Source organism: Ursus maritimus, unplaced genomic scaffold, assembly GCF_017311325.1.
Source record: "Ursus maritimus isolate PB19 unplaced genomic scaffold, ASM1731132v1 scaffold_11, whole genome shotgun sequence".
NCBI lineage: Eukaryota > Metazoa > Chordata > Mammalia > Carnivora > Ursidae > Ursus > Ursus maritimus.
Window position 1 is genome coordinate 59,348,088 of NW_024423453.1, and position 23,879 is coordinate 59,371,966.

The following is a 23,879-nucleotide window of genomic DNA, read 5'->3' on the forward strand; positions in this document are numbered from 1 at the left end:
TTTGCTTTAACACAGGAATTCTTTTGTACTTAACAGATCCATTTAATAAAAAATAAGAAAAGTAAAAATTAAGAAAGCAAAAAGAAGAAAAAAAAAAAGACTATCTGTGAAAGAATACATAAGCCAGAGCACCTGGGTGGCTCAGTCAGTTAAGCCTCCGACTCGGTTTCGGCTCAGGTCATGGTCTCAAGGGTGGTGGGATGGAACCCTGAGTCAGGATCCCCACTCAGCAGGCAGACTGCTCGAAGATTCTCTCCTCCGCCCCTCCCCCCACTCGCTCCCTCGTTCCCTCGCTTTCTTTCTCAAATAAGTAAATAAATCTTACAAAAAAAAAAAATACATAAGCCAGGGGGCCTGGGTGGCTCAGTCAGTTGAGGGTGGTACTCCTGAATTCGGCTCAGGTCAGGATTTCAGTGTCATGAAATCGAGCCTTGCATGAGATTCTCTCCACCTCCCTCTCCCTCTGCCTCTCCCCCAGCACCTGGCCCCTGGACTGAATCTCAGAGAACTGATGAGTGTGAGCTAGGTTGGCTGAATGTTGGCTCCCGACCACAGGAACTTCATAAGCAAAGTCACAGAAGGCAAAATACAGCCTGATTAGTGCAAGGAACTACAGATGTCTTTGAATTGAGATCTCATTCGCATACGACACGATATGTGCTTCAGTTATACAACATGATGATTCAGTATTCGTACATATTGCAACGTGATCACTAGAGCAAGTCTAGCTAACACACATCACCACTCATAGTCACAGGATTTGTTTTTCTGGTGGTGAGAACTGTTAACATTCACTCTCTTAGCAACTTCCAAATGTTTTGTTGTTGCTGGAACATAAACTAAGGGAAGAGGGATGCAGCTGGGGAAAAATGGCAAAGGCCAGATTGTGGGAAATGCTTTATATGTTAAATGATGTAGGAAAGACATTAGGCTTCAAAGCTGATGGCCAAGAAAGAATTCTTGAGATGTCTTTGGTGAGAAAAGGTGGTTTCATTAAAACACAGGGCCGGGACCCCTGGGCAGGAAGAGCAGCACTGGGGTCACGAAGAGCGGCCAATTATATACTTTCAAGCAGGAAGGGGGTTGGAGATAGCGTAAGTCTCTAAGGAATTTTGCAAGCAAGGTTTCCAGGACCTGGAGGGGGCTAGCTATTGTTGGGAAAAGGTCATGTATTACCGTCTAATAAAACCTTAGTTGTGAGACCCTTCAGATGTATATGCTTGGGGGATGAGCGCCAACACGTATCTTGGAGGGTGGAGATAAAGGAAATTTCTAAAGGAACTTTTATATGTTAAAGTAGACTTACAGGATCCAGGATCGGGGTGGGGGCCAGGGCAGGGGGCGGGAGGGGAGGAGGGGAGGGGAGGGGCAGGCTAGGATTCCTTTACCCTTAGCAAAGAGTCTGGAGGCAGCTGAGTCCCTAGAGGAATGTCACTCCGCCTGTTTCAAGGACTTGTCAATGGGCTGTAGGTAGTAAGGAAATTTAATCACTTCTCTTCTGCCTTTGTTTCCCACATCGGGTTCTCCAAGGGTTATGTGAAAACACGGCGAGATTGCAGGTGGAGAGCTAACATGGTCAAACGGTTGTGAAGGAAGGTGGGAAGGACCAATCAGGGAGTCGTTTCAGTACTCCAGACAAGAAATACTGAGAACCAAGGTAGTGGAGATAGAGAGGAAGGGACGACTTTCAGCAATAGTCGGAGGCAAAAATGGTAAGACTTGCTAATTGATTAAATAATGAGGGTTAGGGACAAAAAGGAGTTAAAAGAAGAGACTCCCAGCTTGGCAAGGGAGTACCATGACCACCAACTAGAACAAAATGAAGGAGTAGGGGCAGGCTGGGAAGGAAAAAAGCAATTGAATTTAGGGTATTTTGAATTTGAGATGTCCATGGGGCATGCAGGTGGGAAATCCTACACGGAGTTGGACACATCGCAGATGATAAGTTATCACCGTATTGGCGAGAGTTGGACTGAGCATGCCCAGTAGCAGCCCGAGGACAAGGTCCAAGGGAGAACACTGAGCTGCACCTGTGTCGAAGACAGATACAAGAAGGACATGAGCGAAATAGAGGAATAGGGTAACAGGAACCCAGTATTTCAGAAGCCAAGGGACTAGTGAGCTCTGATACAAAGAGAGTAAGGAAATCAGAAATACCTAGCTGATGGACACTTTTCCTTGACTGTCCTGCATGGGATTTACATGAATCTAAAAATGTCTCAGTCTACAATCCTAGTTGGGGCCGGGGGCGGGGGAACTGTAGGAAGAAAGACCACACAATGTCTCTTCATGAATCTATTTCACATGCCTCACCTGAAACTCTTGTCCTTCTATTTAAAGCATTCTCTTGTGTCCTGTCTTCCAGGGAAACAGAACGTAGTCACTCACCGTTACTCAGGCAATCCGCTTCCCTGTGTCCGATTTACAGCATTTCTTTCCGATTTCCTTCCTACCACTTGGTCCAGGGTTCTCAAGTTTTCTGTAGTCTGCCCCCCCAGGTCACTGTTTTTGGTAGCCACTCTACATTTTCTTAGCCAGCTGGGAGGGAAAAATGGAACTATTGTGAGGGTCTGGTGGGTGCTGAGTGTGGTATCTATACAGGGCTCAGCATCCTGCGGGCTTTGTAGCAACAGGACAGCTCTTTACCTTGCAAGTCACAGCTGGGCTTCACCAAGGCCGCCTGAAGTCTGTCTCAGTGTAAGAATTACATGACCTCATTGAAGTGTTAGAATTGGAAGAAAGCATAGGGCTTGTCCAGTCTCTTTTCCTATTTCCTTGAGGATTTCTCCTACCAAACTCCTCAGATGGCTGACCAGCTCAAACTCAAGCAAATACCGATCCCTTACCGAAGTGGGTTTTTTCCTTAATTCAATATATTGTAAAATCCACTTAGTGCCTCCGGATGGGATGGGCAGGACAGAGTGGACTAAAAGAGGGAAAGATCGGATGGAGTATCAGAGTCCATTAAATGCAGTAAGGAAAATATCCTTTTGTGAAGCTTCTGTTTTCTTCTGGGGGGGAGGAATCTGCGTATATGAGTAGACTATATATCTTACTATGTGTTACAGTCCAAAACTTTCTCCATTGCCCAGCTGAATGACTCATACCAACCCCAGAAAATTAATTTGCTTATTCTTTACTTCATTAAGCTCAGCTTCCATTTAAATCAAATTTTTCAAACTGCTAGCATCCATCCAGTTCAACTCGGCTCCTGGTCTTTTCGCAGTTAATCTGCTTATTTGGGCTAACTGTGCAGCATTTGATCCAGTCCCATTTTATCTAAATGAAGAATGTAAAGAGCTTCATTAAAGAGCTTCCTTCCCTCCCTCCCCTCCCCCTCCCCTCCCCCTCCCCCTTCCCCTTGCCACTCCTCCCCTCCGCCCTTTCTTTCTTTCCACGCCACCTCTCTGTTATTTTTCCTGGTACCTAATTGGAAACTCCTCATTTGTATTTTTGACAGCCCAAGCCAAAGGTGCCACTGTTGCTGCTACAGAGCTTTATGATACATGCCTTTTTCAACACCTCTATTATGCCTAGATGGAGTTCTTTCCTGGTAGATCACAAAGCACGAATTCCACATTGCTAAAAAGACCTCCCCCGCCCCCACCCCCACTCTCCAGACTCTCCAAATTAAGCTCACTGTAGCTTTTCTGCTATTGTTGTTTTGCCAGCTCTTTACTTTTGGATGGAGAGAAGATATTCGCCCCGGTGAGCCACTGCACACCCGAAAATTCTGCTTCGATGCAATCTCACACAGCAGCCCGGTCACTCTCTATGACTGTCATGGCATGAAGGGGAACCAGCTCTGGGGATACAGAAAGGTAAGACTCATCTCCCTGCAGGCATTCCCCAACTGCTGCGCTTGTTTCCTAACTCAAAAGTTCGTTAACACACGTTTCTATTTAAATTGTTACCTGGACACGAGTATACACGTTTGGAGACCACCAGCAAAGATTAAAGGAAAGATAGGGTGTGCTGGAAGGGGCATCGTTTTTGGTTCTGCTTGCCGTGTGCACACTCATCACAATCACTTATGATTGACAAATGGCTTTGAGGACGCCTGGGCGGCTCAGTCGGTGAAGCATCTGCTTTCGGCTCAAGTCATGATCCCAGGGTCCTGGGATGGAGTCCTGCATCCCTGCTCGGCGGAGAGCCTGCTTCTCCCTCTCCCTCTGCCTGCCACTCCCCCTGCTTGTGCTCGCTCTCTGTCTCTCTCTGACGAATAAATAAATACAATCTTTAAAAATAAAAAAAAGAAAGAAAAATGGCCTTGAGCCAGAACACGCACTGCAGGTGGAGGGACTAGTCTTAGCCCAGACAACTGCAAATGGAGGGACCACGTACCCAATAAACAAATGTAATTTCTGAGAACCTCAAGTCTCTCTCTCTCTCTCTCTCTCTCACACACACACACACACACACACAGACACACACACACACTTAAGACGTCCATTTATTTATATCTCAATCTCATTTGCTTGGGAGCTGTTTGGGTTAAGACAATTAGATTTACATAAATCCACACTCATGTAGGAGTAATCATTGCCACCTTTCTACAGACTGACCCATTTGTAATTTGGCCAAAATCCCGCCCAAGGATAACTAAGGAGAACTTTTTTGGGGAAGTTAAGCTTAAAAAATTGTAAAGTTAACATTTAATGATAGAAAAAGATAGTTCTAAAGCAAATATAAAAATCACATTTTAGTGAGTTGATTAAGAGCAATGAAATTTTTATTTTAAAATATTTTCATCGAGTTGCCTTTTGATAACTTTTTAAGATACCGCACAAATTTCTTTTCAACTTTTTTGGTTTTTAGGGCAGGACTTCCTAAACTATACAGACAATGTCATACCCACCACTTTAATCATGCACTTTGGCTCTCCCGTGACCGAGGTTAAACTTAGTATCCCCTGGAATTACGGAAAGCTAAAAGGGAAAAATCTGCAGTGAATCAATATGGGGGAACCACTGGTTTTGATACTTGTTCCCCCACTTACTAAGCTTTCTGGTATCCACTTTTCAGGGGCGGGCACCTAAAATTATACTCAAAGGCAGACTCATTCGTACTAGTTTCTTCTGCACACCACCACCCCCCACAGCCTCTGGCCAACTGTGACTCTGTGACTCTGTGTCCAGAAAAAGTATGAAACATCAGTTGTATCCTTCTGTTTCCCTTATGAACGGCATCACAAATGATTAATCTTACCAAACCCTTTTTATTATTCAATATGATACAATCTATGGGTGATGCAATAAGAAAGTTGTTTTGTTTTGTTTTTATGGTTATATTCTGACCTTTAAGAAGTTCCTTTCTGGGCACATCAATAAAATACCTGATTCACCATTCGCCTAGTATGCTGGTTGTCCCTGATGATCAGACCATTTCTCATTATTGCACATTTATAGCATGAGAGACAGAACACTCAAAAACGTGCAGTTAAGCCAAGAAAATACAGTTGTTTTCATTAGTGAGCTTACAAAAGCTTACAGATGGATAAAACCAACTAATACACATGCACAGAGCTCCTGGAGAGGGAAAAAAACGGCTGTGGTGATTTCAAGAGGTAACTCTTACAGCTTTAACATTTTAAACCTTTCCAGGACCCTAAGGGATTTGGGAAAGGGACCCACTGGATACAATTGTGCTGTGGCTCCTTTCTCAGAGGCTTCTGTAGCTGCTGGCCTTGCATTGCTTAGCAAAAGGTTACATTCACTGTGTATTTATATAACAAACAAGGTATTTATACATAATCAGGAACATGCCAAAGGCTCAAAATGGAAAGTTTCTGAAATATCTCATCCTAGTCGATGACTCAGGCTTATTCAAATACACCTGTTTTTGAAAGCACTTGTTGTTTATTTCACGGGCTATTCCCAAGGCATAGAGAGAGAAAGCACAAAGAGAGAAGCCTCTCTGGGGTGTTACCTTGTCTATTTAGATGCACTACGTGGCCCTGGGGGCTTCCAGATAGTTTCGCATCTTTCGAGACAGCTTTGGAGCTCCGTCTTTGTATTAGCATATTCATGAATAAACAGGATCCCTAAGACTCTCCTAATTGCCTAAAGGACCGCGGTGGGCCATCTCCTAAGCTCCGAAGGTAATAATCAACATCATCATCTCCAACTGTTAAGGAGGCATTGAGCTAGTGCTTTAGGCATATTACCTCCAACTTCCAGCCACCTAGGTACTATTATGTATAATTCACAGAGGAAGAAACCGATACCGGCATGTTTTTGCCAGAAACAACATTCAGACTCAGGGGCATCTGGCTTAAGGCCTCTACTTTTCCCTCTGCCGTGCCCTTAAGAAATCATAACTGAAACCAAAAGTCATGGTCAACTGCTTTAAAAATAAAGATGAAGATATGGTCATGAAATTATGTGAAAGTGGATCATCGCATTAAGTATTTCAGTACTTAAAATGTTGGTACTAGCCATAACTTAAAGGTGGTGGGGAAAAAGCACATACTTTAAACGTGTAATTTTTTAGTTCCTTTTTAATGACAATTATTTGCAATGTATTTACCACTACATTTACATTAAATTCTTTGGTATAAAAAAAAAAAAAAAAAAGATTGGTATTCCCTGGGAGAGTTCCCCAATGCCTTTTGGATTCAGCACCATTGATAGCAACCAACCCCTCCTCCGAGCTACAGGGCAATTTCTCAGAGAAGGAAGGTGGCCAGAAGCTACTTGGCTTGAGTGGGTGAAGGCTGTCGTCAGGTCCCACTCTCTGACCCACTGGCGGCCATTGGCCTTCAGTTGTACTTTTTTTTTTTCAGGAAGATTTTTGTATCGTCTCCCAGCTTTACTGAGATATAATTGACATATATAACATTGTGTACACTTAAGTGTCCAATGTAATAATTTGACATATGTGTATATTGCAAAGCGACCACCACAACAGGTTTAGTTAATACACCCACCACCTCACGGAGTTACAATTCTTCATGTGATGAAAACTTTTAAGATCTACTCTCTCCGCAACTTTCAAATATACGACACAGTATTATTAACTATGGTTACCATGCTGTACTTTACATCCCCAGGACTTATTCCTCTATAACTGCAAGTTTGTACCTTTTGACCACCTATACCTATTACCCCCAACTCTACCACCCAGCTTTCAATTATTCTTAGATGTGAGTCATTGCCAACACAAAAACAGGGGGGGGAGGGGGGATCCCCTATTTTACAGCCTGTAACTAGGTTCAGTGATACAATTGTGTCCCACAAGAGCAAGTACCAAGAAAGAATCCCAGTCTTGGTTTCCTTTTACCACCAGGGGGACCCCTCTTACAAAAACAATGACTTGTTGGTGACAGTGAAAATATTTAAATTATCAACTGATACCCAAAACAAAAAACTTTCTTCCCTCTTCTTCTACCCTTACATCTAATTAGTCACTAAGACATGTCTGCCCCCACCCCCACCCCCAGCCCATATCTTGAAAATCTGTCCTCTCTGCCGTGTCTACAGACCCTGCCCTACTGGCTGCCCTTTCTATCCTACCCCCTAGATGACTGTCAGAGCTACCGTAAGGGTCATCCTGCCTCCCGTCCCTTCCCTCTCTAACCCATCTTCCATGCTGAAGTCAGGAGTTCATACAAAATCCGGTTGTTGCATTCCTCTGTGTTATAATTTTACTTGGTTTCCCACTAAGTAGAAGATAAAGTGCCTTCCTTCAGTTCTTATCCTGACCCTTTCCAATCCAGTCACCATAATGATTTCCTATCAAGCCTAACACATCCTAATTCATCCTGAAACTGTAATGTGATCTTGAATAAATTATTGTGCATCTATGATTTTCAACCTCCTTATCAACATAAGAGGGATAATAATTAAGTGTACGAAACCATGTAAAAATTAGCTGTTTCCGACCACATGATCAAATTTATATTCGTGTGGGTGGAAAATGCAATTTTTACACTGAAAATAGTGGTAAGGTGTAACCTATAATACCACATCACTACAGCAACCTATCCTAAGCAATATTAACTATTATTACCCACCCCCCAAAAAACTAAGAGCTATCTCCCATGTCCCTTTCCTTTGAACTAAAGTTTTATTGAAGTATAATATATACCTTGGTGTGGGTTTCTCTAGATGTATACATAAAGTGAGAATTTGAGGGTGTTTTATTTGGGAGATGGCCCACCAAAATCTTGGTAGGAAGTGGGTAAGTGAATAAGGAAGGGATGGGAGTCAATAAAGGGTGAGTTATAAAGCAAGCACCACTGTGAGCAATTAGAACTCATTCCTACTAAAGATCTCTGGAAACGGTATGGCACATGTACCAGAGAGCAAGGGAGTTGGGATATTCATACACCACTCTAGTCAACCTGTGGTTAAGAATCCTCCTAAGGGGAGGGGAGTTTGTTCTCTGACATCTCTGGGCTGTGGCTCTTACAGACAAAACTGTTCTTGAGACCAGAGGCAGCCCTTAGGGAGTGAGATACAGTGGCCAGCTGCTGGGGTTGGGCCAGCATGCACTGAATTGGTGAGGCCTGAAGAGCTATGGGCAGGGTACAGATACCGCGTGAGAATCCAGTTGCTCCACATTTTTGTCAACTCTTGGCATTCTGTTTCTTCTTTTCCTCTTTTCATTTTGTGGTTGTAGAGTGATATTACATGCTCGTTAGCTGTTTTGGACATCTTCTTTGTGAAGGACCTGTTAAGTCTTTTGACCATTTTTTAACGTGGGTTGTCTGGCTTTTTCTTACAGATTTTTGGATAGATAGGTAATAGATAGGTAGGTAGATGATAGATTAGATAGATAGATAGATAGATAGATAGATAGATAGATAGATAGATAAAAGTGCTTTTTTGGACATACATATTGTAAATATCTTATTCCAGTTGATGTCTTTCCTTTTTTCTCTACAGAATATCTTGAGGAAGAGCTGTTCTTTATGATTAGTGTCTTTTGTGTCCTGTTTAGGAAATCTTTGCCCACACCAAAGTCATGAAGATAGTCTTTTAAGTCATTTTTGGAAGATTTATTGTTTAATCTTCTACCTTTTGGTATATAATTCCGTGAAATATTTTATGGATGCAGTGTAATATGGAGTTGATTCCTTTTTCATATTTATATCCAATCAATCAATCACCATTTATTAAAAAGACCATTTTTTTCCCTGCTGCATGGAAGTAGCACCTTTGTCGTAAGTCAAGGGGCCTTATATTCATGAGTCTATCTATGAATCCTCAAGTTTTTACCATCTAAGACTAAATAGTCTTAGCCGCACAGAAGGTAACCTAATGGAAATAAACTAACTTAATCTAATAAGAGGGATATCCAAAAACCCACAACAGCCATCACTCTTCGTGGTGAAATGTGAAAGCTTTCCTCCAGGGACTAGGAATAACATATAATGTCTGCTCTCATCGCTTCTATTTTACATAGTACAGGAGAGCCTACCCAGAGTAACCAGGCAAAATTAAGAAATTAAATGGTATGAGAATTGGAAAGGAATAAATAAAACAGTCAATTCACAGATGAAATAGTATATAGAAAATCCAAAAGATTATACATTTAAACTATTAAAATTACTAAGTACCTTTAGAATAGTCCTGGATGCAAGGTAAATATAAGAAACACAAATGTCTATATACCAGCAACAAGAAGATAGAAAATGCAAAAATAATTTCATTTGAAAAGCAAAATAAATCTCACAACAGGGATGAAGATAAATGTCACAACAGAGGTGACAGACCCTTACACAGAAAGCTACAAAACATTGCTAAGTGGAATTTAAAGTTATATACAGAGATCTATCGTGTTCAAGCATAAGACTCAATGTGGTGAAGATAACAGTTATCAAAAGGGTATATACGTTTAATGCAAAGTTAGTCCAAACCCCAGCAGGTTTATTTCTGGAACTTGATAAACTGATTCTGAAATTTATATGGAAATGAAAGGGCCGAGAATACCCAAGAAACTGTTGACCAGGGAAAAGAACAAATATCAAACATTCTAAAGGCACAGTTTCCAGGACATTGTAAAGGTACATTCAAGGCAGTATGGTGTTGACATAAGGTGAGCCTGACTGAGGCTCTCTAGAAGGTGAGGCCTGGGTGTTGGTATTTTTTGAAGGCTGCTAAAACACTCTCGTGTCTCGGCAGCCAGGTGGAGAATCCCCTTTCTAATTCCAGTGTTTACCTACTTCCTTTACCCTGGTCCTCCCCTCTGCTTTAGTTGGAATTTACCCCCATTTGTATTCCTATACCATTCTGTTTCTTCTTTTGTACCAGGAACATTGTTGTCTACATAATTAGTCTCCCTTTATAGATGTTAACTACCCGAGAGCAGGAACTTCTTCTTTCACTTCTGTATGGCCTGCTTGATGTCTAATATATAGAAGTTCCTAAATAAGCAATTTTAAATGGCTTAAAGAATTCCTGGGGTCAATTATTGATATGTTCTTCTCCTTCATGAACCCCAAGCTGTGCTGGATAAAATTTAACATATCTCATGGAAGCAACCCAAATGTCCATTAATAGATGAGTGAATAAAAAAGATGTCATATATATATAATGGAATATGTCATGAAATATTACTTAGCTATAAAAAAGGATGAGATCTTGCCATTTGCAACAACACAGATGGGCCTGGAGGGTATAACGCTAAGTGAAATAAGTCAGCCAGTGAAAGACAAATACCATGTGATTTCAATTATGTGTGGAATCTAAAAACAAACGAACAAACAAAAAGCAGAAACAGACCCATAAATACAGAGAAGAAACTGATGTTTGCCAGAGAGGGGGTGGGGGATGGGCAAAATGGGTGAAGGGTAGTGGGAGACACAGGCTTCCCGTCATGGAATGAATAAGTCACGGGGATGAAATGTATAGCATAGGGAATACAGTCAATGGTATTGTAACAGCGTTGTGCGGTGACAGATGGGAGCTGTGCTTGTGGTGAACATAGCATAAGGTATAGAGTTGTTGAATCACTATGTTGTAACCTGAAACCAATATAACATTGCGTGTCAACTATACTTCAGTTAAAAAGAAGAAAAAAACCAACAACAACAACACTTAACACATGGTTTGTTTGTTTGTTTTTTTGTCTCCGAACCACATACACAGCCTCCCCAAAGACCAAAAGTGAAAAGTTTAAATTCCTATTCTTAGTTGCTCCCTAGGGTGTTCTTGTAGTTTAACTGCCATAAGAAAGGGCTTAAAAATAACATCAAACAGGAAATACAGATAAGAAGTTTCCTTCCAGGCTAAATTGATAACATTTCAACAGTCACATTAGTTTAAAAAGTGAGTGGGCGGAATTCTTGGCATGTGCCTACATTTGCCTATTTATTGTAACTTGTGATATATGCCAGGGCTTTGGCCTCCCAGCTCATAAAATCCTGCTGGTCCACAAGGATGCCAGATGGAAGGCCACAAGGTTCTTATTTTTAAAGTGTTCTGCTTAGGTATTGATTTAGGACCAAAAAATGAGGAAAGTCTATACAAAGAGTTTAATTAAAAGGCATGTATTTCAACTTGGGTTATGATGTATGAAGCCCCACTACAAAATCCTGGACTTCTGGTCATACTTAGGCAGTCACACTATCCCAGTTCAGCCCATTCATTTCTGGACGGTCCCAAGTATTAAAAAGTTCTGGATGTGAGGGCGATCTGGCTGCAACATCTGTCACCCCATTGATCGCCAGGGTTGATTCGGCTGATCTGGCTGGCTAGGCGGGTGTCCCCTTCCTCCCTCACCGCTCCATGTGCGTCCCTCCCGAAGCTGCGCGCTCGGTCGAAGAGGACGACCTTCCCCGATAGAGGAGGACCGTTCTTCGGTCAAGGGTATACGAGTAGCTGCGCTCCCCTGCTAGAACCTCCAAACAAGCTCTCAAGGTCCAAGTATTAAAAAGTTCTTCCCTGGCCTTCGATACCACACCGCTTAAATTTAATCCATTTCACTGCATACAGATCCCAAGTATTTGAACAAAGCTTGCCCTATCTTTACTCTTTACTTCTGATTAAATGGTCCAATTTTCTGCCACTACTCTTCATATGACTTAATTTGGATCTACCTCCACTTCCTGGACACTCACTCTTAACACACTCCAAATAGTTCTAGAAAGTGGCATGATACCCAGAACAGAACACAATATTCTGGGTGTGTTCTGATCAAAGGAATCGAATCTGTTTCTAGCATTCTCTGTTACGATTGAGTTGATTGATTTTTGACTTTAACTTTACGTACTGTGCTTTTTAATAAATTTTCAGTATAAAAACCCACAGTCTTATTCTCATTTTGCCACACAGCTGCATCTCTAGAGTCTTCTCCCTGTATAATTCATCTTTTATACTTGTGTAGCTATCCATTTGTTTCTATTAAATTCTATCTCACCAGATTTACTTCACCCTAGGTTTTGACTCTTTGATCTAACTTATGAGCCCTCAAATGAGTTTGTTGCAACCATGAACTGGATACGCACGCCTTCACCTAAGTTGTGCGTCCCAATGCACAAGGCAAGAACCGAGCCCTCGGCCATAGAGCAGAGCTGACACTGGTCCATTAATGAGCATCACTTGGCTGAAGTTATTCAACCACATACAAAGTTACCTGATAGTTATTTCCTCCAGCCCACATTTCTCCAGCTTGCCCAACAGAGAACAGAGAGGGGCTTTTCAAATACCTTGCTGAAAACAATATGCACAATGTCTACATCCTACTTCCATTTGTAATAAGAGACTGAAATCCTGGGGCGCCTGGGTGGCACAGCGGTTGGGCGTCTGCCTTCGGCTCAGGGCGTGATCCCGGCGTTATGGGATCGAGCCCCACATCAGGCTCCTCCGCTATGAGCCTGCTTCTTCCTCTCCCACTCCCCCTGCTTGTGCTCCCTCTCTCGCTGGCTATCTCTATCCAGTTGAATAAATAAATAAAATCTTAAAAAAAAAAAAGACTGAAATCCTTGTACCCAAAGAAGTTATGATCTTCATATCAAATGAAGGATTCAACCAAGAAGGCGGTTAACACCCAGGAAGGAAATACATTCAGCACGATGACACTACATTTCCAATAGTGTTATCGTCCCATCCTGTTTTTATTTGTATGTCTCCCTTAGTTGTCACAACTTTTTAACTTGTGCTGTTTCCGAGTAACTTAGCAATATTCCTACTAATTAAGAATATCCTAACAAACTTAATTGCCATTCTCCGATCACTCAGAACAAGAAAGGCTCCATCGCAGACTATCCCAGGCATAAGGATAAAGGCTTCCTGAATTAAATGCCTGCCAAAGTTTAGACTAACAGAAAATAATCTTGGTAATAACAACTACAAACAATTTCAGTCAGTATTTAAATTTAAATTAGTATTTGCTAAGGATCAGAGTAGAGTAGGACTGCTGGTTGGCTCAGCCAGGAAGAACACTGAAGCATAACTTAGAGGTCAAAGTCCTGTTGGATCGGAGACTGGTGTTCAGGCTCTTGTGTGGATCCTGGCTCTGAGGTCTTGGAAAACTTCCTTACTACGCACTTTTGTTTCCTTATTCATAAAATGGGGATAATAATAGTTTCTATCTTGGAGGATTGTTGTGATGCTTAAATCAAATTTAAATGTACCTGGCACATGGCACTTAAGAGTTCAAGTAATGCTAACTATTGCAAACTATGTGTTCAACAAACTATCTTCCGATTTGATTCTAGCTCTCCCAGCAAGTTTACACACAGGAAAATATGGGCTAATTAGTTGTATTTCTGTATTGCACATTTTTGTACCATTTTAGTTACTTAGCTATAGCTGGGTATTAGATAGTAAATTCCATAAGAGCGGGGGTTTTTCTCTGTTTTCTTTCATTCAGTACCTAAAACACTGGTTGACGTAGAGTTGGCACTTAATTAGCATTTGTTAAATAGATCAATAAATGAACTTAGCTTCCTATTTGTCCACATTCACTATCCCTTCAGATTGCTTATGTGGTTTACGTAGATAAAATGAGAAAATCTACATAGAATACTCAGCACTGCCAGACACATAGATTCATAATAAATAGCAGCTATTATTATTATGTTCATATGACTCCCAGAAGGTTTACTGAGGGGAGAAAAAGAGCCATGGACAGACGGAAACAAGATATGGAGCAGATGGGTTTTCTCTACTCTTAGAGCTTTCAGTCTAGTGGGGAGGCAGACAAAAATAATTAAATAAATTAAGTTCCAGGATAATATGAGAACACAAAACACTGGGCTCTACCCAGGTCAGAGAAGTAAGCAAGGCTTCTCTGACAAGCTAACATTTAAATGGAGATCTAAAAAGATGAGTAGGAATTAGGTAAGTAAAGGAAGTAACAGAGAAGACGACCCCAGATAAAATATCAGCATATGCAAAGGCCCTGAGGTAGGCAAGATCTTGGCTTTCTTGGAAAAACAGAGAGAAGCCAGTTGGAAGGTGTGAGTGTGAGGGAAAATGATGAACTATAAACCCAGACATCTGGCCAGGGACAGGACTATACAAGACCTTGTCGGCTATGTCAAGAATTTAGCTAAGAGACCAAGAAGGCTTTGAATGGTTTGAAGAGCAGGGCTCTGATCAGATTAGATTTTTTAATAATTCTGGCCACTGTCAGGAGAATTAAGGATATGCTCAAGTATATCGCTTGCCTGTAGCCCAGAAAAGCCGGCGGGGAGAGCAAGGTGTAGGGGTTGAGGGTCTGCTGTGGCTGGCACCGTCTCAGCACACACACCAAGGGGCTCTGTCAGGACCTTAAGAAACCTTGTTTCTGATTGGCCAAATTAGCCACTGATGCAAGAAAACCAATTTTCTTCTCCTGTGAAGAATTCTACCTGTCAAAGAAAAAATGGAAAAGAACAGACAGTCAGACTGCTTTGTCCCTGTTATGCCTATCAACGTATTATTCGCATTCCCCCAGATGCCAACCGTAAAAGTAGGCAGGAAACAACTACCTAATTTGTCTTTCTTCCAGAACACAAAGGACATTCATATATCAACCTTGTTCTTCCCCACAACATTCAGAGGTGGGAAGGCAGATATTCTCAATCTTATCTCATCCCACTCTCCTCTCCACTCCATTCATTTTGCAGCTGGAAAACCTGTATCACTGACAAAGTGACCATCAGAGATTATTGTCAGGGATCAAAATAGGATTAAAAACTAGGAATATGGGGCGCCTGGGTGGCGCAGTTGTTAAGCGTCTGCCTTCGGCTCAGGGCGTGATCCCAGCGTTCTGGGATCGAGCCCCACATCCGGCTCCTCCGCTATGAGCCTGCTTCTTCCTCTCCCACTCCCCCTGCTTGTGTTCCTTCTCTCGCTGGCTGTCTCTATCTCTGTCGAATAAATAAATAAAATCTTAAAAAAAATAAAAACTAGGAATAATTTGGGGCACCTGGGTGGCTCAGTTGGTTAAGCGTCCGACTCTTGGTTTCAGCTCAGGTCTTGATCTCAGGGTTGTGAGTTAGAGCCCTGCGTAAAAAACAAAAACAAAAACAAAACACCTCACAATATCCATAATAGACACCAAAGGCATTGGACGGAAAGGAGCTCTCTCTCACAAAAGCATTCTCTTTCAATGTATGTTACCCAGAAATGAAGAGTCAGTGGAAGGGAGCCACTCTGTTCTCCCCATGGTGCATGGAGGAGCTAGCCTCAGGCCCAGTCTATACCCAACTGCTTACTGGGCCTCTGAACCTGGATGGTTCATCGCTGCCTCCAGCTGGTTCTACCGAAAACAGAAGTCACTCTCCTCCCCCGCTACCTGATCCAGTCCCTCTTCCTGCCTTTCTTGCCTCAACACTGCTTTTCCTCCACTTCTTCCCCCACCTTAGGCCCCACGTGCCATTATCAGAATGTTCTCTCCATTTACTTCTCAAATGGCTCTCAGATCATTTCTCAGGTCACCCCCAACTCACCCCCATTGCTTTGGGTCTTGATTTTGCCAGCTTCAATCTGGGTGATGGCAGTGGCCTCGCACTATTCTTTTGGCCAGGGTCTAATGCCTCCCTGTCCCCACTCCATCCTCCTCCCTGCCACTAGCATGTTCCACCCAAAATATGGATTCTGTGGTTCCTTTTTTTAAATCTTCCAGTGGCCACCTCCCAAACACAGGAAAAATCAAGCCTGAGCAATGTACCCCAGTCTCTGCATGATATCTCTTGGATATCATTGTCTGGAATTCACCTTGCTCATTGCGGTCCAGTCACACCAAATGACTTGCTGGTCCCTAGGACATGAGCTAGCTCTCCGTTACCTCTGACATATCTCCTCCCACTCTGCCTCACCCTGACCCGGGGCCCCCTGCTGTTCCTCTAACCCCCCACCTTTGCCCTGGCTGTTCTGTCTGGAACTCTCTTCCCCCAAATATTGGCATGGCTAAATCCCTCACCTTCTTCAAGACTACCCAGATGTCACCTTCTCAATGAGGTGTACTCTTGCTGCCCTATTTAAATTTGCACACGAACGCTATATCTATCTATCTATATATTTTAACCTATTATGCCCATTGTTAATTGTCTACACCCTACTGCCTCACCCCCACCCTGCCTCTAACATGTAAGTTCCAGGAAGGCGGGGGGTTTTGTCTTGTGACGTTCACTGAAATATCCTAGCCACCTAAAACACTGCCTAGTAAATAGTAGGTCCCAAATAAATTTTTGTTGAATAGATTGAATGCTATCACATCTCTCCCTTCCCATGTTCCTCTCTATATCTCAGATACCCTCATGCATTATATTTCCCTCCATCCACAGTCTCATTGGCACTTTTTTTACTCCATACATTTCTCGTTTACCTCTTGGTCTCCCCCACTTCTTGGGTTAAGAGAAGCGTCTCAGTTTATCTTTCTACGCCAATCTCCTAATACATACCAGAAAATAAAAGGCATTCAATAGCTATTTCTTGAACTCTGGCCTGAATCATGTTGTATTTTAGACAAAGGACTGAAACACACGAACCACATACAAACTGACCATAATTACATAGAAGAGCTCATTCCCGAGCCGTACATCACCTTTGTTCTGTAAATCCTTTTGCTTAAAACGGAAGGGACGGGTATATCAATTTGGATAACTGGTTGAGGCAGGAGCTGATTTCTGCAAATTCTCTTTTGCCAGGATTTCAGAGAACGCAGTTTGGTCTTGAATAGCTGGTCTCGGACCAGATGGTTTGTATGTTCTGATTTTTAGAATTGGGGATGCTCCCTGACTAAAAATAAATTAGGGGAAGATGCAGAGTGGAAGCACTTATTATATGTAGGATATTGTGCCAGCGATTTTACATATATTAACTCATTTTATCCTCACAACAAACTCGTGCGGAATATATTATTATCTCTCTTTTACAGATGAGGAGGCTGGAGTTCAGAGAATTAAATACTGCCCAAGGTCACACAACAAGGACTTGGCATGACTGGAATTTGATCCAAATCCCCTGCAGAACAAAACCCCAGCCCTTGACCCAACATAGGTTGCCTTCTCCCCCACCGTGTGCGAGCTCTATTCTCAGAGTCATCTTTCTACACATTGTGAACTCACACATTTATTGTATTGTCTTTGTAGCTGTGGGATTTTGTTCTTACATTACCTTGCAAATGGCATGGAATGCTTTCTACAACTTACTCAGGCCTTCAAAACTCAGACCCTGTAGAAGTATGGAATCGAATCGAATTTAGTGCCGGCTGATGACGTCACACAGATGCCAATCAAATCGCAGGCCAGCTTCAGGGAGGTGTCCCTTCCAGTGAGCCCCCTGAGAAGTCCCATCATGCCTTTCACAGCATAGACTGACCGGCCAGAACTGGACAATGAGTCTGGCCAGATTGGATTAGGAAGGGCAGTTCCACAATCCTAAATGTGAACTTTTTCATTTCCTGCTCAAGGATTTCTCATTTTCTTAGGCAAAACCCAAACAGGAGCAACAAGGGAGGAAGCAGGCAGGGAAGGCGGGAGAGGTAGAGGAGACAGGAAAGGTAGAGTTTGCCATATGACACTGTGAACAGCCAGAGCGTATGCTCTTGCTTTCCTCTCAGGACTGAACAGGGAACAGTCCAGCCAAAAGCACCCTTTAAGGAGGATTGTTATGGAACAGCAGACTTGCCAAAGCACACAGAAGTCTATTCCAAAGGAAAAAAAAACAAACTGTATTCAGTTCTGTTACCACCCTCTGTTGTCGTGAGATGAAGGGCAGGGGAGCAAAGGGCTGTCATAGAACAAGAGACCATATTGACGAATGATTACTCCGTCCACTGACTTAGTTCCGGCCAGGAAAGTCATCAGTAAAGATACTTTGTAATTCCAAAGCTTAGCTGAATAGAAAGTATAAAGATGGCAACGTTCGTGGCCCCCAAGGTCAAAAGGGCCAAACGCATGCTCTGGGGAGGCAGACAGTGCCTCCAGAAGCTTCTCCTGTAGCACCTGGAGGATACCCCCAAAGACAAGGGTGAACAGAGCTCAGTCTATAACCAGAGAATGATCAATCTGCTGAGTATTGTTGATAATCTCTAGTTTGATGCCCTGTCATTCATTTCTGTCCGCAGTGAACTTTGGTATAAAAGGCTCATTCCATTTTATGTCCAGGAGAGGTCTTACAGATTAATCTTATCTACCCTCTCATTGTACTGATGGAGCTTCTCAGCCACAGATGGGTCAAGGGAATTCAACTTTTCAACTTCTATGAGACCACAAAGTACAATAAGAGAAAACACAGGGACGCCTGGGTGCCTCAGTCAGTTGAGCGTCTGCCTTTGGCTCAGGTCATGATCCCGGGGTCCTGGGATTGAGTCCCACATCAGGCTCCTTGCTCAGCCGGGAGCCTGCTTCTCCCTCTGCCTGCGGCTCCCCCTGCTTGTGCTCTTGCTTTCTCTCTGGCAAATGAATGTATAAGGGACGCCTGGTGGTTCAGTCATTAAGCAGCTGCCTTCAGCTCCGGCCATGATCCCAGAGTCCTGGGATGGAGCCCCACAGTGGGCTCCCTGCTCAGCAGGAGGACTATTTCTCCCTCTCCCACTCCCCCTGCTTGTGCTCCCTCTCTTGCTGTCTCTCTCTCTGTTAAGTAAATAAATAAAATCTTTTTAGAAAATAATATATAAAAAATCTTTTTAAAAAAGAATTCAAAAAAAAAAAAGAAAAAAAAGAAAGCATTCTGGATTTTTCCAGGCGGGGCTGAATGTGCATATCCTGTCAGTCCTCTTGCATATACCTGTATATGTCAGGCATGTGTTCCTGTTTGAGACTGGGAGAAATATGATGACCTTATAGCTCAGAAAACACCAGTCAGAAAATCCGGTTTGGCTTTTGCATCCCTACTGAAGTACAGAAGCTGGTGAAGGGAAGAGAATAGAAACATGTTCTACTCCTTTTTTTTTTTTTTCATTTTTTTAGCTTTCATAGAAATATGTGTTTTGGGGGAGAAACTGTGAGCTTATAAAGGTCCCCACTTGAGCTACTGGCCAAGGGAACAATAGAAGGAAATGCAGATAAGTAAGGGGAAAAAAGAAGCAGACGTAGGTGGAACAAAGGGAATTAGAATTTAGTAGGTCACACAGAATTTTCAGGAATCGAACAGTTTAGGAATGCTCTTTGAAAAACTGATTTAAATATACCGTGTAGCTAAATTGGTAGAAGTTAGGGGCAGGAGACTGAGCGTGAGAGACGGTGGGAAGCAAGAGGGTGGGCACAAAAGAGACAGCAGCCCAAGGGACCACCACAGCCGTGAGGAGGGGTTTCTGACTGTAAGCTTCACCCCAGGAGAGAAGAATATGTGGGGTGAGCTGCAGAGCGCGCTTGCCTCCCTCCTAGACTCTGCTCCCCGCACCCAGAGTAGAAGGGAGTTCCTCAGAGCTTCCCCTGGGGTCCGACAGCAGCCAAGGTAGCAAAGCCTCAGAGGAAGAAAAGGGGAAGGACACCTCTTTGTGGAAAGAAAATAAAATCCGCAATAAATCCAGGAAACTTAAGAAAACAAAAGAGAAAAGTGAGCCTTTGTATGAGGTCCAGCTCTTTGTTTACACTAAACAGAAACAAGCACTAAATTGCAGGGCACTGCCTTTCTCCTCCTTATTCTTCCTTCACACGCTGCCTAACTGTGCAAACATCCGGGTCCTAAAAGGACATTAAATATTGGTTGATGGAATCCTAACATCCAGGAGCAACCCAGAAATATTTACACAGGCTGCCCGAGAAACTCTGTCATTCCGAAAGCATTGAGTCAAGTATTCCTCAGTTAAAGAACATAATCAGAACCTCTGAACATTTCCTAAAAAATCGTATTTGGTCCCGAAATTCAAGCAATGACTTGAGAACACTTTTTACATGTTCTTGGCAATTTTTGTTTTGTTTTGTTTGGTTGGTTTCGGGTTTTTTGCATGGCTGAGACAAACCTTTTTGTTACTAGTTAAGGATTAGTTTTTCTCTTTACATTACCTTCCTTTTCCCTACTTGAACAATAAAAAGAGGTGTGTGGTGGGGCCCCTGGTTGGCTCAGTTGGAAGAGTGTTCGACTCTTGATCTCGGGGTCATGAGTTTGAAACCCACGCTGGGTACAGAGATTACTTAAAGAAAAAAAAAAGAGGCGTGTGTTCGAGGCTGTTCGGATGCTGGGCTTGCTCACCGCTTACCCTTTGTGCCCGCGTAGCCCCTTTCCCTCACAGAGCTGCTAGCTCTGTCATGGACTCAGCAACTTTTTTTTTAAAAAGTGACTGCTGCCTCCTCCCTTCGACAGAAGGCCGCGAGAACTGCCCCTCGGGAGGAGCCGTAATGGCAGAAAGGGAGGTTGGTTGAGTTTGTCCGTGGAGACACGGCCTGTGCCTCAGCGATCTCGGCCCCCGTGCCTTCCGAAGAGGCCAGCTGAGCACCGAGATCATTTGCTTCCTGTTTCTTCTTGTATTTCTCTGTCCCGTTAGAGGCTCAACACCAAGGGAGGGAAAATTATGACTGCTCTGTTCGTGTGTGTGTGTGTGTGTGTGTGCGCGCGCGCGCGCGTGCACCTGCTGTTTCGTTTGCTGTGGACGGAATTACGGTTTCCGAGCATGTGCCTCTCCCCACACAGCGCCATGAGGGGCAAGCAACCTCATATACTCAGTATCTTTAAAACCCAAGCCTGTAGCAAAATGCTTACTACAGAGTAGGAAATGGATGCATCGCTTTTTTAAGCCGACGGTGAAGGAAGGAATTCTTTGTTTCTGATCGAACCTGCCTGGAGTCCCTCCATACAGCCAGCGGACCCTGCGACACTGTTCTCCATGTGGTTATCCAAACCGCTATTGTTTTGTTTGGGAGATGGTGTCGTTTTCACGCTCTGGGTATACAGTGAATTATAAATAGGGATATTTTACTTCCTCTGTATATTTTGGGTTCAAACCATTCACCATGTATTACATCAGCCCTTTCTTCTCTTTCTGATCCCTCCAGGACAGAACATTATTCCATCCTGTGAGCAACAGCTGCGTGGATTGCAACCCCGCAGAGAAGAAGATTTTCATGGCCAGATGTGACCCTCTCTCTGAGACTCAGCAGTGGATTTTTGAACATATTAATATGACTGTTTTAGACAAATTTAACCACCATGCCAGCTCCTAGAAAGAAAAAAGGAGGAAAGAATGAGTGATTGCCTACAGATTATAAGAACTAAATTTTAGCCAGCATCTGGGTCGAAGGAGTCAGGAATAACATTTCCGAGATCCAGGAAGCCTGGTTTAAAGATTTGTAAATGCCGTGTCAAAGTAGGTTGTCCTGCAGAAATTCCTGCATCTGAAGAACTTGGCCGAGAACCTCACCAGCTGCATCTGAGAACTTGAGACTAGCAGTGCCCTTGCTGGCCAAGGGCAAAGATTATTTAAGGACTTTTGCAAACAACTGCTGAGTTAATCAATCCTAGCATTTCTCAGGTCAAATCCTGCAGTAGTGAGTAGCTATGAATGGATCCTATTAACTGGGTGGGAGGGGGGCGAAAATAGAGTGCATGACTGCTCTGACAACCCGAGGAAACCACAGGTTCAGAACTGGCCACTCTGGAGGGGTGCACTGTCCTCTCTGGTGCCGCTCTCTGACGAAGAAGGGGGTAAGCAGGTTTAACCCTTAAAAGTGCTGCAGATGATTTTAGAGTGCTCATACCATTCTGTTCTCCCGTTTTTTCTTTTCCAACGAGGGTGCGCTGTCTAATGTTAAGACTCAAGTTCCATCATGAAACGCACTTCCCAGTGTTCACATTCCTTCGTTCACATTTCCTTTTAGAGCAGAGGTAACCTACTGTTCATCGAGGCTCGTGTTCACCCACTGAAGTTCTAATTCAGTGCCCTTGTATGAATCCAGTTTAAAAACGAAACAAAAACTATGCTACCAAGTTACTCCAAAGAGAAAGATTTCACAGAAGCAGCAAAACCATGTAGGGTTTAGGAGAGGGATTTCCCTAGGAAATCGATTTTTACTTTTCTATTACTTTTAGAATTTTAAAAGTCTGATGTTTGTCCAGTCATACTTTTTATTAAGGAAGGAAATGGAGTGAGGTTGCTGTAATTCGTTTAGGAGACTCTGAAACCCAAATAAATCTACACTCCAAGGGATGTGCGAAAACGGCTTGGTTCACTTCGATTCTGTGCGATCGGTGCTGGGGACGTAGACGCGGTTTCATCTGTTTTGTTTCGGGGTTTTTAATTTGTTTTATATTGCTGATATTAACGATGTTTTTGTTTCACTTGGAAGGTCACAGAAGGAATTTCCATTAATAAAGTTCTTTCTGACACCGTTTTCTGTTAATGAGACAATACTTTAGGGGTGACGAAAGGAATGATTACAAAACTGAATGGAACATTTCATCCTTAAAAGACTTTTTTTTTCTTAATTTTCAATAATTAAGGGGTGGGGGAAGAATATACAGGGATCCATCGGGATGGGTCTTTGGACGGAAGGGTCATGTTTGTTACACGTTTCTCAAGCTTCTTCAGGTAGAAAAAGGTTTTATTGTGCTTTTGTTGTTCCTGTTTAGCTTGGTTTTTCTGTAAGCATGTATCTGTGGTCCCGGATGGAGAAGCTTTGGATTTTAGAACTGGGAAGACTCTGAGAATGCAACCCCTTTGTTTTTCCAAATGAATAACAAAAGGCTAAAGAGGAGAGTCCTGATTCCTGGCAAGGCAGCCGGCCCTTCTGAGCAGAGCTTTTCCTCCTGTGTGCGGTCTTGCTCGCTCTGTTACCCAAAGCGTTTCTGGTTCTCACTCTGATGTGACTTGAAATTTTCAGTCACGAGATGAGGCTTTTATGCCTCCCTGGGGATGCTTCTGAGAGTAGCATTCGTGTTCAGAAACTTTAATATATGAAATGTCTTGTAAATGTCCACGATTTTGTTCTTTCCTCAAAATCGAATCAAAATGGCCAGCGAAACCACCCTGCTAGTAGTTGGGCAAGAGTTATTCTGCTATCTTTCCTGGTTTTTCAAGCAGTCTTTTGAAGAGCTATTCTTTTTAAAATGACAGTCACAGAGGTTTTTGTGTGTGTAGGTCAAGAGATCTTGAAGCACGTGAGACGCAGAGTAGAGAAAACCAACAGTGAGAAATTAACCTGTGTGTTGAACAAGCCCAGAGAGTGAGTGAAGATTTATCTCAAGTGTTCGGAAAGCAATCTGGTTGTAGAATTAGAGGAAGCTATAACAATTCACACTATGTCATTAAATAATTGACTGCTATTTACAGTTCCACCAAAGAGCCACCCCTGGGTTCCGCACCCTGGAAAGCACAGGCTCGCAATACGTCAAGATGCTGTAATCACGGGAAGCTAGCCGTGACATGTTCGGCACTGTTTTCTGAGAAAGCCTGAAGACCGCATCATTCTAGTGTCATACCCAGGACCGACGAACATTGGTTTCCCGACCTCAGAGGGGCTTGTCTCTTGTATCTAATCTTACCTTTGAGCAAAGGGGTGTAAT

The 23,879-nt window shown here is 43.0% G+C and overlaps 1 protein-coding gene across 1 annotated transcript in view; it reads left to right on the top strand.

Annotated features, from left to right (window-relative positions):
* Positions 1 to 22,661, top strand: part of GALNTL6 (polypeptide N-acetylgalactosaminyltransferase like 6) — a 1,129,500-nt gene extending 1,106,839 nt beyond the window's left edge. The window contains exons 11-12 of the mRNA XM_008705050.2: positions 3,672 to 3,821; positions 21,374 to 22,661. Of these exons, the coding sequence (XP_008703272.1) occupies positions 3,672 to 3,821; positions 21,374 to 21,541 (318 nt within the window). The 3' untranslated portion in view covers positions 21,542 to 22,661. The remainder of the gene's footprint in view (positions 1 to 3,671; positions 3,822 to 21,373) is intronic.
* Positions 22,662 to 23,879: the final 1,218 nt, after the last annotated feature.